Below are 16,756 nucleotides of genomic sequence, written 5' to 3' on the forward strand. Positions count from 1 at the left end.
CTCATTTGTTTAGGTTAATCACAGTAAACCAAACAGGATCCAGCCATACTTAAACACAGCCTTTGCCCAAGTATAAACTGTTTACTCTAGCCATGACACACAACCAGACAAAATTAATTCCTGATCTGGGGAAGAGTCTAATTTGCTTTTATTAGGTCTAGATGAAAACATTTTGGCAGAATAACGTTTGCTTTTCAATGTGAAACAGTCTTAAAATATCCCAAGAGCAAGCAGGTGGTGCAGCAGCCTCACCATCCTCACCATATCAGCAGCTTTGCCCAAATGTGGCTCCTGTGGCCAGGCTGGAGCAGGGCTGTGCAAAAAGCCAGGGACAGCCTGAGCAGAGGCAGCAAATGGTCTCACAGCTGAAGCCTGGAGAGAAGAAGCCTGCTCCATGTGTTTCATGAGCTTGCTTTGGGACCATCCTGTCTCTTCACAAACACTGCTCAGCTCAACAGATTTGACTTCAGCAATTTGGCTTCTCATTGTCTACGGATGGCAGGCAGGTTTTCAGCACTGACACTGTGCTTTGCCCACCAACACATGGAGAGTGCTCACAGAATAACTTAAAGACTAGTTGTTCTATCCTTTAGGGCCTCCACATTAGTGCTAGTAATACAAAGTATTTAGTTCAAAAATACAAGCAAGAAATACAATGGGTTTTTACAAAAAAAATTTTGCCTTTCAATTTTCCAATGCGCATTTTGTCAGTGCTTGCTGAGGCCTGATTGCCATGTGGGGTGGCTAGGCTGGAGCATTCTATTTTTGCACTGCTTGTCCTGAAGTGCAAAATCAATCATATAAGCTTCTAAAAGAGATGGAATTTTTTTTTTTCCATGGATAAATGCATGAAATAAGCTTTGGACATAGGGTCAGAAAGGTCAAATGCTGATGTTCATCTTTTTCATCTCCTTTTTTGTATGCACAGCCAACACATTAGCAATGGAATGTATGAATCCCATGGAGTGAATGCCTTCTCTTTACCATCATAGCAACACACTTCTTGCTTGAGCCACATATCTTGTCAATCATAAAATTATTAACTTGACCATGTGAGCTGGGTTTGACTGAGGCAATTTTCTTCACAGTGGCTTGTGTGGGGCTGTGTTTTGGATTTGTGCTGAACACAGAGCTGTTAATACAGAGATGTGTTTGTTGTTGCTGAGCAGGGCTCGCACAGAGCCAAGGCCTTCTCTGCTCTCCACACTGCCACACTGGCAAGGAATGGGAGGGTGAGAGGAGACACCGCTGGGACAGGTGACCCAAACTGACCTAAGGCATATTCCAGACTTCATGACATCATGCTCAGTTTATAAAGTAGGGGAAGAAGGAGGAAGCAGGGGACATTTGGAGTGATGGAGTTTGTCTTTTTAAGTCACTATTAAATGTGATGAGGCCCTGCTCTCCTGGGGATTGCTGAACAGTAGCCTGCCCATGGGAAGCAGTGAATTAATTCCTTGTTTTGCTTTGCTTGTGTGCGCAGCTTTTGCTTTCTGTATTAAACTGTCCTGTGGTGGGTTGATGCTGGCTGCATGCCAGGCACCCACCGGAGCTGCTCTATCACTCCTCTTGTCAGCTGGACAGGGAAGAGAAAATACAGTGAAAAGTTCATGGCTTGAGATAAAGACCAGGAGAGACCATGCATCAGTTATCATCACAGGCAAGAGAGACTTGAATTGGGAAAATTAACTTATTACTTATAAAAATCAGAAGTAAGCCAAATCTTAAGACATCTTCTGTCTAGTCCTCCCTCCTTCACAAGCTTTACCTCTTCTCCCGCAGCAGTGCAGGGAGACAGGGAATGGGGGTTACAGTCAGTTCACCACAGGTTGTTCCTGCCATGCTCGGGGAGAGGAGCCCTTCCCCTGCTCCAGCCTGAGCTTCTCCTGGGTCCTTCCCATGAACTGCAGTTCTTCACAAACTGCTACAGCATGAGTCCCATCCATGGCGTGCAGAATTGCATTTTAAATTACTGCTTTAATTGTATTCTAGTAGTAATTAAAATGAAATCATAGGTATTGTGAACTCCATGTTGTGATTTCATTAAGACAGTAATTATGGGGGAAGAGCTCTTAATTGGGATGGGGAAGTAGCTATTTTTTAAATGCCATATTTCCTACATGATTGTCTCATCAGATTCAACACTGGGTCCAGAGCAACATCATTGTCCTCCAGTTTTAAAGAAACCTAGCAAACTAAATGCTGAGAGTATGCTTTATGAAGAAAAACTTTAAAAACAAAAAATAAAAAACCACAGAAAATAAAACCTACCAGGAAAAACTGAAAAAGAGAAAAGTATCTGGAAAGGTTGAACAGTTTTGTACTTCTTTGGCTATATTAGTCTTCTCTCTAGGTACAATCAGACAATAAAAGATTAATTTTCAAAATATCACAGGATAACAAGAGGGTGAAGAATGCTTAGTGTATTGTATTGTTTCAGCCTGACTGATCTGGGTGGAATCCATCCTCACAATCTCATATGTAGCCATGCTTCTCTTTGACTGACTTTCCTGCATAAAATCAGAGTGGCTCCAAATACAGATGCACATCCCAGCCACATCATAACTCTGTACCAAGGCAAGACTCCAGTGCTCTTTCATCTTCCCCTTCCCATGTCCTTGTTTTCCCATAGAGTCTGCAGCCAGGCACATGGTCTAGATAGGCCTTCCTGCACCTGCCAGCCTCAGCTCCATCCACATCCAACCTGAGGTTCAACCACTTCAGGACCAAACTCTCCAAGCTGCAACATGCCCCCGAGAGGATTTCTGTAGCTGCACATCTTGCTCCCACATTGTCCAAGGGGCACAGCTGGCACTTGTCTTTTGAAAGTGTGCAAGAGGAGCTGGGGAATCCATTCAGTCTCTTGTATCTCAGAAAATTACAAGGGGTGGAAGAATCAAACTATTTGAAGACAACTGGAAATCAATGAGAGAAGAATAGGAGCCAACATGGATTTAGGTAGCATTTGAATAAGTTTCCAAGTGACTCTAGTTCCTATACAGTGTTTTAAGTAATAGCCTAGGTGATGGATATTTTTGTCCATTTAATCTGCAAGCTGCATCATGCTGTGAGAGGTTGCAAGTGTGCTCCAGGACAGATAGACTGAACAATTCAAATTGTTCTTGGCAGATTAAATAAATATTTTGAAAAAACATGATTCTCTTTATTGGAAACACTTACTAAGGACTAATTAAATGTACAGATATCTAACGGAGAAAAGCCACTTAGAGCAGTTGGCCAAAGAAGCTCTAGTGCCCAGGGGGGATCACAAACCTGGCAAGAATCAATCATGACCTGCTTTTACAAAAGAAGATGAACACCACACTGTGATGGATGAACAGCAGAGGTAGCTGAGAGATGTACAGAATGATCTTGCCACTCTTTTAAAACCTAGTAAGATTCCAGAGGACGGCTCTGTCTTGTTTTGGACAGAATGATCAGAAGATTTTAAAACATGGCCTCTGAGGAAACATGGGAGGAATGAATGCAATGCAGGACTAGACAAGACAATTAAGGGGGGATAAGATTATAATCTTTGAAGATGCAAAAAAGACAAAGGGGGAAAAAACTTGTTGGCTCTAACCATGGTGGAGATCAAGGACATAAGAGAAAATTTGAAACATCCGTTACAAAAACCTCATGGAAAGGCTGCAGATTTTCCAGAATTTTTGGTCATGAATCATAGACTAGGGGAAGGTTGGACACTAGTTCTCTGATATCACTGATGATCTTGTTTCAGGATGGGGGTCATATTTTCTCAATGAGATCTTGAGATCTTTTCCTGCCACAGAAGTTGCAGGGCTGTGTTCAATCAATGCCTGCAAATGTCTGAGTTCAGAGTGGCCAAGAAGCTGGAAATTTTGTTCTGTGGGAAATTGCAAAATGTGCTGGAGCATGGGGGTAGGACATCCTCTTTTGCAACTCCCTACAGAACATTGATGTTTCTCACAGAAAGGAAAATATAAAACACCCCCTGACATTTGGATTGCTTCAGAATAAAGGTCCTGCTCTACTCTGCACTGGAGCAGAATCATCTGAAGTTGTGGGTGCAGTTCTGGGCACCCAATATAAAGAAGACATTAAACTTTTAGAGAGTGTTCAGAAGAGGGCAACAAGGATGGTGAAGGGTGTGGAAGGGACGCCTGGTGAGGAGTGGCTGAGGTCACTTGATTTGCTCAGCCTGGAGGAGACTGAGGGAAGACCTCATTGTGGTCTTCGGCATCCTCATGTAGAGAAAAGGAGGAGCAGCTATAGATGTATTCACTCTCATGACCAGTGATGGAACTCAAATAAACAGCATGAAGCTGGGTCAGGAGAGATCTAGGCTGGATATCATGAAAAGGTTCCTCAGCCAGAGGGTGGTTGGGAACTGGAACAGACTCCCCAGGGGAGTGGTCACAGCACCAAGCCTGACAGAGTTCAAGAAGCATTTGGACAGTGCTCTCAGGCACATGGTGTGATTCTTGGGGTGTCCAGGAGTTGGACTTGATGATCCTGATGACCCTTCCAAATCAGCTTATTTTATGATTCTGTGATAAAATCAAGCCTGGAAACTGAGCATTCTGAAACCGTAAGACTTAAAAGAGGTTTGTACAGTCCTGAACTCCATTTTTTGTCTTGGTAAAAAGCAAGGGTAAGGAATTATAGCTCAACTGAGTGGCTCAGAATTAGGGAAGTGAATTATTCATGTTGCCATGAGTTCTCCATTGCTCATCTTGGATGCCTAAAATACATCAGTGACATAATGGGTTACACATTGGAATGGAAGCACATTCTGGTCACTATTTAGGCAGGATAAAAACAAATAATCACAGGCCTGCATATTTTTCCCTGAAGTCCATTGAAATCCAATGTTTTCAAAGGAGATTGCCAGAATCGAAGTAACATTTTCTGACAAATCATTTTTGCCAAAAAAAAAAAAAAATCCAAGATCTTTCACTTCCAGTTCCCCCCTTTGCCATGTGTCAGAGGTCCAGGAGTGCTCTTTTGAAGAGAGCTCCTGAGTGTGGTACACAGGGGTTACCAGAGGATACACCAGTAGATGGAGCACACAACTCTGCAGCACTTTGCTTTGGCTTTGTAGCACCAATTATTATTTTCACTGTTCACTGCTCACAGCTTGAGGTACAACAGAGCTGGACCAGCCACTGAACCTGCTGCCCAGGTAGAGTTTCCTTGCTGCTGTGTTCCAGATGAGAGGCTAGGTCTGCTTTGATAACCATTGAATTTCTTGGCTGGTTGATTTTATTTACATATCATTTAGGCCTAACTCATACACTGCTTTTTATGCCATCATTATACTTACCTTCATAATTTTCTGTTTTGCAAGTGTTTAGTTTGTCCTACCTTAAACAAAAAAAATGCTTGCTTCTTTTTTGCAAGTTCTCAAGGATTTTGCACATTTTTTTTTTTTACTGTCTCCTCTGCCACACATACTTAGAAATCACCTGGTTCTCCATGTACATCAAACTCCAAAATTTCCAGAAAAACTTCATCAGCAAATTTCATGAACATATGTCTGATCCTTCTGGAAAGGTTGGTGATGACAGTATGAACTTGGATTAGCTCAGAATCAATACCAAAGTATCATCCTCTCCCCATTACTCATTTTCATCTTTCACTAATAGTCCTATTCACTTTGCATTTTCAGTCCTGCTTTCCATCTTATGTAGATTGTCTGTCCCAAATGATAAAACAGCAAATACTTGAAGAGTCCAGTCTAGAAAATCAAGTTTTAATTCCCAAAAAGCTCTCTGGCTAGTCTAGTAGCATTCCCTCTGCTAGGCCCCTATCAGAGTATGCCCCATGTTTTTCACTCACTGCTGTCTTCTGTCAGTGATTCCTTCCACAATTTTTCTAAAGCTACGGTACAAGTTTTCACAAAAATAGAAGTTTTAAGTCCCTTGTGTATCATTCATCTGTAAAAGAGGACAAGTAACATTTCTCTCTGCCACTCTTTGTCTTATTCAGTTTCTCAAGGCCACACTGGTCTCCCATCTGAAGTCCTGATTTTGGTGTTACCATAGTTCTGGCAGAAGCAGTGACTGCTCATCATCTGAGCATCTGGACAAATCCATTACTGGAAGAAGGAAGGCAAAACGTCCCATCAAGATAATCTGAGCACTACTTTTGCTTCAACTTTCAATCTTAGCCCTTATGCTACTCTGACATTTTTCCTATAGCTCCAAATACTGAAAATATCCCCCTGAAAAAGAATTTATAGGCATGAGAGAGGGTACAGAAACAGAGAAAGAATAAAAATCCATATCAACAGGCATGAAAAGAAAGGATGGATAAAGCTGCCGGTGTCAGCACCTGACAGATTTAAGGAGTCACTTCCCAGAATGACAAGCTGGGTGAGAGTTTCTCGGAAGAACGGTGTTGTGCACAGTCCTAAAGAAAAATGTTACTTTCCATGGGTCTGTGCTGTTTCATGGCAAGTGTTTTCATCAGACTTTCCATTTTTAAATAGCTTTGTACAAGTTATGAGAAAGAAATTACTTCATCAAAACAGAACCTCTGTGTTTGACAGAATTATTGAGTCCATACCTTTCACATTCTATTATTTGCCTTCATCCTTGATAAAATAAAATTTTACAAGTTTTCTTTAATGGATTTTATAAACGTGATCTATTGTTCTTTAGTTGTACATGAGCTACCAAGGCTGAAAGTGATCCTCTCTCTTAGACTTTTTAAAGATTACCCCTTCAGTGTCACTTTTCTTGTCACTTTTAAAGCAGGGACCACTTTAAAACAAACTTTACCTTGATACATATAAAAATCATCAAGTGTCATTAAGTATCCAGACTTCTGGAAGGGCTTCTCTGGGATAGTGGATGGGCCATGGCATGCTGGGGCAAATTGCTGCAGTGCCAGGGCATGCACATGTTCATCGATGACTCCATGACTGGAATAGCTTCTCTGCTCCACTCCTGCAGCACAGGCACACAGCAATTCACTTAGCAGAGGTGAATCATTCACCCAGCCATTGTTTCCTTCTGTGGGCTTGACTTGAAACCTCTGACATTCTCTTTTTTTGTTCCTCTTGCAGAGTAGTTTTCCTTGTTTTGTTTTATTTCTCAAAAGTAATTTTTGGTTGATTATTGTGCAGTTAAAATTAGAGTAATAACATCTAATTATACATCTGAAGGAAAAGCATAAAATTGTGGGAGACTAGATTTTAAAGAAAGAAAACCCCTCCACCAGGGTTTCTTGTGGTGTACACAGTGCATTTGCCAGGCAGTGTGGTTTGATTGCATCTAACCTGCAATTAGCATGAGGAATTAAGACAAAATTAACGTGTGCAATTGCATTATTTCAGGATTTAACAGTAGCAATATTTAGCAGTTACTGCACTAGATACAGTGCTCATAAGCTCAAATAATTGTCAGCATTTACTAGTTACACCACAGAAAGGAGGACAGGAATGAGTGGGCTGTACCTGCAACATCTGATTTCCAATAATTGATTTTCCACATGCCACTTAGCCACACAAAAACCATGGAAGTAGCCAATGGGGAAGAGAGGCTGGGCAGATTTGGCACTGTTGAAAATATGGGACTCAAACGTCACTTTTAGCTGACTTTCACCTTGTCACAGAGCTCATGTGTGATCTAATAGAAGAGAGCAAACTCAATATTTAGTAATTCTGAATTATTCTCCTCTGCCTTCAACATTTCATATCAGTTTTGTAAGACCTATCACAATACCTGGAGATTTAAAAATAAAAATTATTTGAGCATGAATCAGTGCTGTGGGCTGTGTGTATGGGGAAGCCTCAGGCACAAAACAGGTTTTTACATACTCTTGGCATTCTGGGAAGGCAAGTCTACCAGTTCTACTGGGCTTTTCTTAAAGGTCATTTCTTGTCCTTTAAGGACAGGTCAAATGATATTTGAAAAGCATCTTAATGCATCACTGAAGGATACAAATGAAAGTACATTTCAATTCAGTCTCACAAAAATAAAGATAAATCTGAGTCTCTGGTCGTGAACATACAGCAGATAAACTGAGGTGTTCAGAGTGCCAAACTGGTGCTGAAATGAGAGATCCCAGTGATAAGACTCAGGGTCCAATCCAGCAAGGGTTTCCAGTTAAATCAGTGGGAGTTAGAAGCACTAAAATCATATGTAACCAGACTCTGATGATTAGTGCTCATTTATCACAGGAAATCATAATAGAAATCCTGAGACAGGGACTGCTGGCTCTAGGCACAATGATTTATGTGGGTGATTTTGTACATGGACCCATCACAAAATGCCCAAAGTTCTCACAAGACACGGCCACACAACTAAGAGTAAAATCTGCCTCTGCATCCCTTCTGTCTAAATATTTCTTTCCTTTTCTATTGAAAAGATTATTAGAGGTAGACACAAGAAAGTACAGGCAACAAATGGATCAGCTTCTACACTGATTTATGCATGTACCTCACTACTTACAGAACTTTATTTAGCATCCTGAGTGATGAAGCTTGCCAGTAACTAGGAGAGGGAGCTCATGGGCCAATCCCAACTAGCTACAACAGCAAAAAAATAATACAAATTAAATGTCTCTTTGCATAGACAATTTAGCTTCTGAACTTGGAAGCAGGAGTAGGATAAATCATGACATGTTTTCACCTAAAATGTTTATAAAAGATGATGTGGGCACAGCACACAGATAAACCACATCCTGAAGCAGGGTTAAGCTAGGTTTCACATTTTAAAGCTGAAGTGCTATTTATGTGGAGTGCTTAGAGGTTTTTTCTATGTTTGTATATGCAGTTTTAGATTGACAAGTGACAAAGACAGCCTGTATTTAGAAGGGTGTCATTTACTTCACTTTTTATTAAAATCATCAGCTACAAAATAGAAATTTTGCACATAATACACCTATGTAAGCAACTATGAGAAAATTACATTAGTCCTGAAATGAAACCATCATATTGTGCACCTGGGACATGGTAAGGGGTCAGAAAAAATGGAAAATATATGGAGAATGGATAAGGTGCTCACATCACACTGGAAGGTTAACCTACAGCTTCAAATAAATTAGTGCATATGTTCATCAGAGACTTGTTTTCTGCAACTATGAAAAAAGTTCCAGTTTACTCTCATTTAAAAATACTATAGCCACTACTGCTCACAAAGAAACTGTGCTACTTCTGCCTGGCATGTGCCATAAGTGTCACAGTGTCTGGAAACAGAGAAATGCACTAAGAACATGAAGAGAAACAAGACAGTGACACCTTTTTGATAGTGGTGGTGTCACAAAACACCACAGACCAAATTCTTAGCTGGTGAAAGGTGTTATAACTTCTCCACGAATCAAAAAATCAAGTGCTCACCAAGAATCTGGACCATAAACAAAACATCCTGACACTGTATTCTGTCTTTCCCTTCAAGGTCAAAAAAAGAGGAGAAGGGGTAATGGTCCTGTCTAAGTCAAGATGAAAGAGGAAAGTTGTCCCCTCCATGAAGCATTCCTTGTGCACTCTGCACTGCACCCTGAGTGACTAGGAGGCAAAAAAAAGCCTTATGGGCCCTGAATTTAGGCTTTCCAAGATCAGGATAACTGGTATAGCCAGAAGCAAACTCCATCAGTAAATGATGGTGTGATTTGTGGGTATTGAAGAGCAACATCCAGGGACCACATTGTGATACTCATTTTATTATCAACATGGGTTTTGCTTGAAGTCTGGTGGATCACTATGATAGCACAAGTATATCCACTTCCAGGATACTGTTAAAGGCACCTGTCAAGGGCTGCAGGTGACCCCTGCTCTTAACTACTGCTCTGACAGTGTGACCTCCTTGGTTATCATGACCTTGGTTAAGCTTTGCACACCATCATTTTGGAGACCAGAATGCAATGTTAGATCCCAGTATAATGTAGGAAGTGAAAACAGGGAAGCTTTGTGTTTAAAAACAGCTTTCAGGAGGACAGAAAATATTACAGCAGAAAGGCTCATAGTGGTTAGTGCTACCTCAAATACAGAACAAGGAACAAACAGCAAAGCATTAACATTGAGTAGGTGTTGATTACAAGGTGAAAGACATGGCTATTTCCATTAGTTTGCTGCAACAACTTCATCAAAAGAAATACATTTCTATCTTTATAAAATAGATTTTTTTATGGAATAAAAACCAGACGAAAAACGTAGTCTAATTCTTAACACAAAGACAAAGTGCAGAACTTAATTTTAAAACTTAAGATTGACCAAAAACATTTAAACTTTTCATTTCTTAAAATCACAGGAAGACCTTCTCTGATCACTACTATTGTAATTTCAGAGTAAAATTACAGATTATACACTGATAACATAAAAGTGAGTAATCTCAAATCTGTAGGAAAATACAAACAATGACAAATAAGCAATTTTGCTATATTATTAATATAAAGTCACCATGCATAAAAAATAGATATTTTCCGGGTAAATATATATATTTTTTCTCTGTTAAATTTTAAAGTGCATCTAAAAGCTTTTAAATAAATCTTTACACTTTAAAAATAGATGAAGGTGAACAGCAGTTCAGAAATGATAGGTAACTCCTGTTAACAAAGAAGTAAGAAGTTCTAAATGTTATTCCAATATTTTCAGCTCTCCTAAAGTGGTGATATTTTGGGTGGGCAACACTGGCAAACACTGACTGGACCAAATGACTATGTTTCATAGAATCACAAATCCTGTGGGTTGGAAGGGACCTTTAATGGCCATCTGTTCAACCTTCTCCCAGCAGGGTCAATATTGGTGACTCAGGGCTTTGTGCAGGAGGTTCCTGCAAACCTCCTACCATGGTGACTGCACTGAGCCTCATTGTACTGTCTGCCTGTGCTCACAGCAGAAAACCTGGGCAACCCACCTAGTTAGGAGGCTTTGAGGAGCTCATTTCACGTAAGTTCACAATTTCCAGTTTTATCATGTTAATTACCAAACTAAAATATTGACAGAGTAGATAAGAGAATGAACTAGCATCAATTCATTTGTAATAGCAACTTCAGATGAATTTTGCCTGCATGCATAAGTGACTGGTTTGAGCTACACTGTGCACAGGCACCCAGCAAATAGCTGCCTTTCCTGGGACATAGACACCATTTTCAGAAGGGCTCCCTTCTTGAGGAAACACTTCCCAAAATGGCAGCAATGGTGCTGGAAGCACCAGCCTGCTCCCAAGCCCCTGTCAGCAAATACTCTCCTGTGAAGGGGTGTTCTGCCTGCAAAGTTATCAACACCACTCTGTAAAATGACAGCTTCCAAACTATGCATCAAGCTTTTTACTACCTTTCACAAAATAGCACCAGAATGCTGCTGCCACCCTCTCTCCATAAATATCACACATGAGCAGCACCTGATGCTGTGGAGCTACAGCTACAAGTCCTTAGCAAGAAGCTCGATTTCATCCAGCAGGAAGTCCATGTCCTCCCGGCTAACTTGCGGGCTGATGACCACCTGGCGGAAGAAGTTGACTTTGCCCCAGTGAGGCTGGTACCCAAGCATCATGCTGCCCTTCTTCATCATCCTCTCCTTAATTATAGGAGCAACCTGTAAGTAGAGACAAAAAAAAAGGTTTGATGTCACACTCAGAAATACAGCAATTTCGGGCAGGAAGTATATTTTGTGACTTAAAAAGTTTTTCTGAACTGTCTGAGTTTTGCACTCCTGGCCTGTCTTCCCCACTGCCTGCCCCAAGGAAAGCCAAGCTCAGACCAGCAGGTTTAAAGCACTGAGAACCTTGTGTTCTGTAGTTCCTGAAAGAATTGGAGAAATGTCTAAACCCTGGTGCTTGAGGCATTTGTCAGTGACGTGGGAAAGGCTGGGTTAAGGTCCCTATCTTCCTGCTTCAGATCAAAGGTTTGAACTCAGGAAGAACATCAGCTGCAGCTGGTTAAAGGCAGGGTTTGTCTTCTTGTGTTAACGAGGCTAAGCATGACTTCTTGCCCCTGACGACCCTTCTCCACCACATCTGCAAAGCAGCTGTCCCTAGAGGACATTCTGCATTGAACTCCTGTGAGACTCAAGTTGCAAAAAAAGTCGGTGTGATGCAATATTAAAGGACAAGGCCTGATCCTGCTGCTTAAGATTTCGTCTCGTAGATTTCAGACATGATTAGCTTTTGGCTACATCAGTCCTGTGTTGCATGGGATGAAATCTCATAGCTGTCTTACTGCTGAAAAAAACCCACGAGTGAGACTGGCAGAGTCAGGTCCTTATAGCAGAGCATTTGATCTTATCCCAGCAGGGTTGTTAACTTTGGCCAATTAATTTTGTGCATAGCTTAAAGTATGTGAGTAGTTCTGCATTGTTATGCTTGAAATAGGTCATAAGCTTAAATGCGTTGCTGGACTATTCCTTGGAAGGCAGAACTAAGTATTTTGACAGGAGTATTTTTTAAAAGGTCTTGCATTTTAATATATTAGTCATAACACCAAGGAATTTCAGAAGAGTGTGCTCCTCTCTTTCTCATTGTGATGGCTTGACTTTGAGCTAAGAAAATAGGTGTGTGACCTAACATATTTTTCTGTATTAATTTCAGCTTGAAAACTTTCTGCCTGTTTTGCAAAAGAAAAAATGATGATGCCAAATTTACCTAATAGCTTTATTTATACATGACATATTTCAGTAGTCTTTTTTGCTTAAATAGAAGCAGACAAGGTTCTCAACACTAACAGCCTAGCTTTACTGTTTTTCTTTAGTGGCCAAGTCTCCTGAGAGTGGGTGACAGCAACAGAGGAACAGCTGCTATTTCCTCAGAACAATGTCCCAACAGCATGGATGTGAAGGGCAACTAGTTACTTCCAAATGTATTCATCTAGTTTGCTTGTGGGAGTAGAGTGCAAATTAATAACAAATTTAATTTATTTCTTGAAAATAAAATAAAATCCTTTCCACTTCAGCCCAAACATTCCAAACTACACCCACACTAGCTGCATCCTGACATTACCTTGACACTATGACATTGTGCCCCAGAGGTGTTGTGCTGGGCACCATGTACATACAGAAAAGAAAAAAATTCCTCCACCTCTGTCCTTGACAGAGCCCCCAGGTGACTTCTGCTCATGGAATAAAGACGCTACAAGTGCAAGGGGAGAAGCGAATTCTCCTTAATACACTTTCTCAGGCTCTTTAAGATTCAAATCCCTATGGCAGCTTTTAGCCTTTATTGATGTTCCATCACAGTTATTTCATCTTTTGTATCACACTATTGATTCTCTTCATCCCAACACCTGGCGCTCCGTAATCCATCATCCCAAAATGTGCAGTAGCACAAACAGAGGCCATGAAAGCAAAAGCATTTACAGCTTCAGTAATTTGAGGACTGTAAATATACTGCATTTCAGTAGCTCTTCTGTCATGGAATGGAAAGGTAGAAAAACATCACTTTCATGATCTCATTTATTATCTTGTTCATCCTCCATGCTAATGAAGCTGTCCTCTTAATCTGAAGTCTGTTCATCCCTTTTTGAAGGCAAAACAAACTCTTCCTACATAAATAAAACAAAACAAAACAAAATACTGATTTATAAGTTTTTGACAGGGTTAGTTTTGGAAAGACTTTCCATCACATATTTTGCGTGTTCTTTTTGCTAAAGTGGTGCAGTCAGTGTAAAAAAAACTGTCAAGGATCCTATCCACAGAATACAGTAAGGAACAGAATCTATGTTCAAATGTTTAAGCACATGTCTCACAAAAAAAAAACAATAAATGATACCTGCATACTGAGGCTTGGACTTGAGTGGCACAGGGTATGACTGCTAACAGAAGGGGAAGGCAGCTACCACTTTGCAGCAGAAAAATTAGACCTTTAAGAAACTAATTGCCTAGTGAAGAGTTCAATGAGTTTAATTCTCACTGAAGTCAATGAGAAATGAGGATGCTCAAATATCAGAAAGAACTGCACAGCCCCATTCAGGATAGGCTCCTTGGAAAGCAATTTAGTGAGAGCGAGATTGCTTCACCAGTCCAATTATTTTCCTATGGAACTTAGTTCAAATTGTAAATCTAATTCTTTATGTGGCACATCCGTGGAGCAGTCTCCGAATTTTAAGTGTAATATAACCTAAACCTGAAGGTCTCTTCTCTCCTTTGCTCCCTTCACCTCTTCCTTCCCACTGCTAGCCTCCCCTGCCAATCCACCCTGGAGACTACTGTTTCACTCACTACAGCATAAAAGCTATCAGACAGCTGCTTCTTCCACCTAGGAATGTGGGGAGGAGGTACTGTGTGTGCAAGGCCATTCCACACCAGGGTTTGCCACATTGCACTGTGCAGCCAGAGCCTAGGGAGCTTTTCCTAAGGATTGATGTCTGGCTGTGCAGAACTACACAGCAGCTGTAACAGCTCATACTTCCCTTACTACTGATAGCAGAGCTTTCTAAAACAGACCAAAGATTGCAGAGTAGTTTAGCTCCTTCTCTACCTACTTGAGTGACAGGATAATCTCTTTTCCCACTCTCACCCAGCACTCAGCCACACTACCAACAATAAAAAGTTTTAGCCCTAAACTTTAAGCTGTTTCTATCAAGAGTCCAGACCACAGTTGATCCTTATACATATTTACAGAGAAGACGCCAATGCTTTTCCCCAGCACATATACACACAGAGCAGTATGATAAGTACCTGGAATCAGCTTAGACACTACAGCTGAAGTATCTAGTGCACCAGGGAATCAGAAGAGCAATGAATTTCCTTCTCTATGTCTCAAGCATCCTTGAGAAAAGTGATTCTGCACAGTCACAACACAGGGCAACAATTGTCTTTAAACCACTGTGTCCTACTAATTGACTCATCAATGACATTTAATCCAAATTTCTCCAACACTTTAAGAATCTTCATCAGGCTCAGGTTATAATAGCATAATACACTTCAGCAACCACCACTTACAGACCGACTCAACAAAAGAACTGAGGACATTCTCACTAGGAGAATCCCATACCCAGTGTCTCCAAGAGTTGGTTCACAAATTTGGACAGTAAAAATCAATTCAGAGGACTTGATGAAACCCATATTTGAGTAAATTTCTTCTTCCAAATAGCAAGGCCTCCAAAACCATTCTCACCTTGGTCAAGCTATGGAAGCCTTGTTCTTAGGCCAAGAACAAGCTTCTAGCACATGGGTTTGTTGTGCAAAGGGAAACCTTCAGAGCAGCTCTGTTAAATAGGTAATGTTATCATTCCATCAGTCATGGCACACTATTATACTTTGGAATTCATTCTCCATTTTGGTAAACATTATGGACATTTGTCAGAAGAACTGCCTTGTAAATTTTTTTCTAATAACAAAACAAAAAAAGAAAAATTGCAATAGGGAAATCAAGTGTTTAATTTGTTCAAAGCACATAATCTCATTGACTTCCAAAACACATACCCCACTATCACCAGTTTGTAGTTCTAGTTGAACACTTAGTCCAAAATAGCAGATACCTTCTGATGCAAAAGAACAGAGCAGAGTAATCTGGCTCCTTGTTCAGACAAGGTAAATGCACTAAGCCCCAGCCCCAACTGCACTGGCACTGCTGGGAATGGATAGGCAAATCAGTTGTCCTAAGGAGAAGCAGAATCTCCCAAAAAATATGCTGCTTTGTTCTTTTTTTGTTGAAACAAAGAAACCAGCACCTACTGATATTAATCAAGCCCTTACTTTTCTGCACTAATGTTGTCCCTGACAATTGCAATTAACAGATATGATGAAAGTTCAAGAAAGCTCAGGTTGGACAACTGCAGACTGGCTTGCTGATAATGGAAGATCACATCAACTTTGATTATAGATTTCTTTCTCTAGTACCCTCCTTTAGTCTATGAGTGATCTCATTTTAGACCTAATTGAGTATTTTCAAACTGTCTCATCACAATTTATATTCCCTGACACTGTACCTCTGTAACCTGGATGCCACCTGTACAGCCCTCATTCTCACAGACTCCAGCTGGATTTCTGTAGTCATGCCTCATGTTACATATCACAACAGTTTTCTAAACTGTTGGGGAGAGGCTATAAGCTTTAAAAGCAACATTACATTTTTTTTTTAAATTTAAACACTAAGGCAAAAGGAGTGAGTTGCAAAACTGCTAACAAAGCTAGGTAAAAAATATTCTGCTAAGCAATGAGTTTATGAAAATACATTGCTTCAGGGGGAAAAAAATGTGATTTGAAAAATAGCCTAAGTTAGCATCAGCCAGAAAAACAAAGAAACCAAAAAAGACTAAACTTTTTCTAAACTTTGGAAACAAACATATTTGTTTCAAAACACTGTTTTCAATTAAAACCTAAATTCAATTGGAAATTGACTCATTTTTATTAAAGCCTGGAGAAAAGGATTGAGAAAATTGACACTATGTAAATTGCTTCATTTTAGCTTGCCTGAAAACAACTTTCTGGTCAACTAAAACCAAAAATTTCTTCCAGTTTCTCAATTCAACGGCCAAGCAAAAAAAAAAAATAAATTCATTATTGTACAACCATAAGTATGTGGGACCAAAAGAGCTGACAATGCTTAAATAAAGCATCTGCAGAATTTTTGTCCCTCAGAAAAGACAGAAAGTATGAGAAATCTCCTAAGAGTGCCCCTTTTTTTTTTTTTTTTTTTTTGGCAAAACCTGTCTGGACATCCCATGTGTACAGCTTTGAGAAATGTGGATGAGTCTAAATGTGCTAACCCAGCAAGTACTACAAAGAATGCCTACAAAAACTAGTGTTAATATTGACAACTGCTATAAGAAACATTTTTCCAAATCTTTTGAACAGTTCCCAGGTGGCTGAGCATCTCTGCAACATAAAGCTGAA

General features: G+C 40.2%; 1 protein-coding gene across 2 annotated transcripts in view; it reads right to left on the bottom strand.

The window, feature by feature from the left end:
* Nucleotides 1–10,474: 10,474 nt before the first annotated feature.
* The window catches only part of GADL1 (glutamate decarboxylase like 1), a 113,701-nt gene continuing 107,419 nt past the window's right edge, over nt 10,475–16,756 (bottom strand). For both annotated transcript variants that reach the window (XM_083873966.1, XM_083873967.1), the window contains one exon: nt 10,475–11,521. In XM_083873966.1, the coding sequence (XP_083730092.1) occupies nt 11,348–11,521 (174 nt within the window). In that variant the 3' untranslated portion in view covers nt 10,475–11,347. The remainder of the gene's footprint in view (nt 11,522–16,756) is intronic.

The sequence above is a fragment of the Zosterops lateralis genome (genome assembly GCF_965231275.1).
Source record: "Zosterops lateralis genome assembly, chromosome: 1".
NCBI classification, from domain to species: Eukaryota; Metazoa; Chordata; class Aves; order Passeriformes; family Zosteropidae; genus Zosterops; species Zosterops lateralis.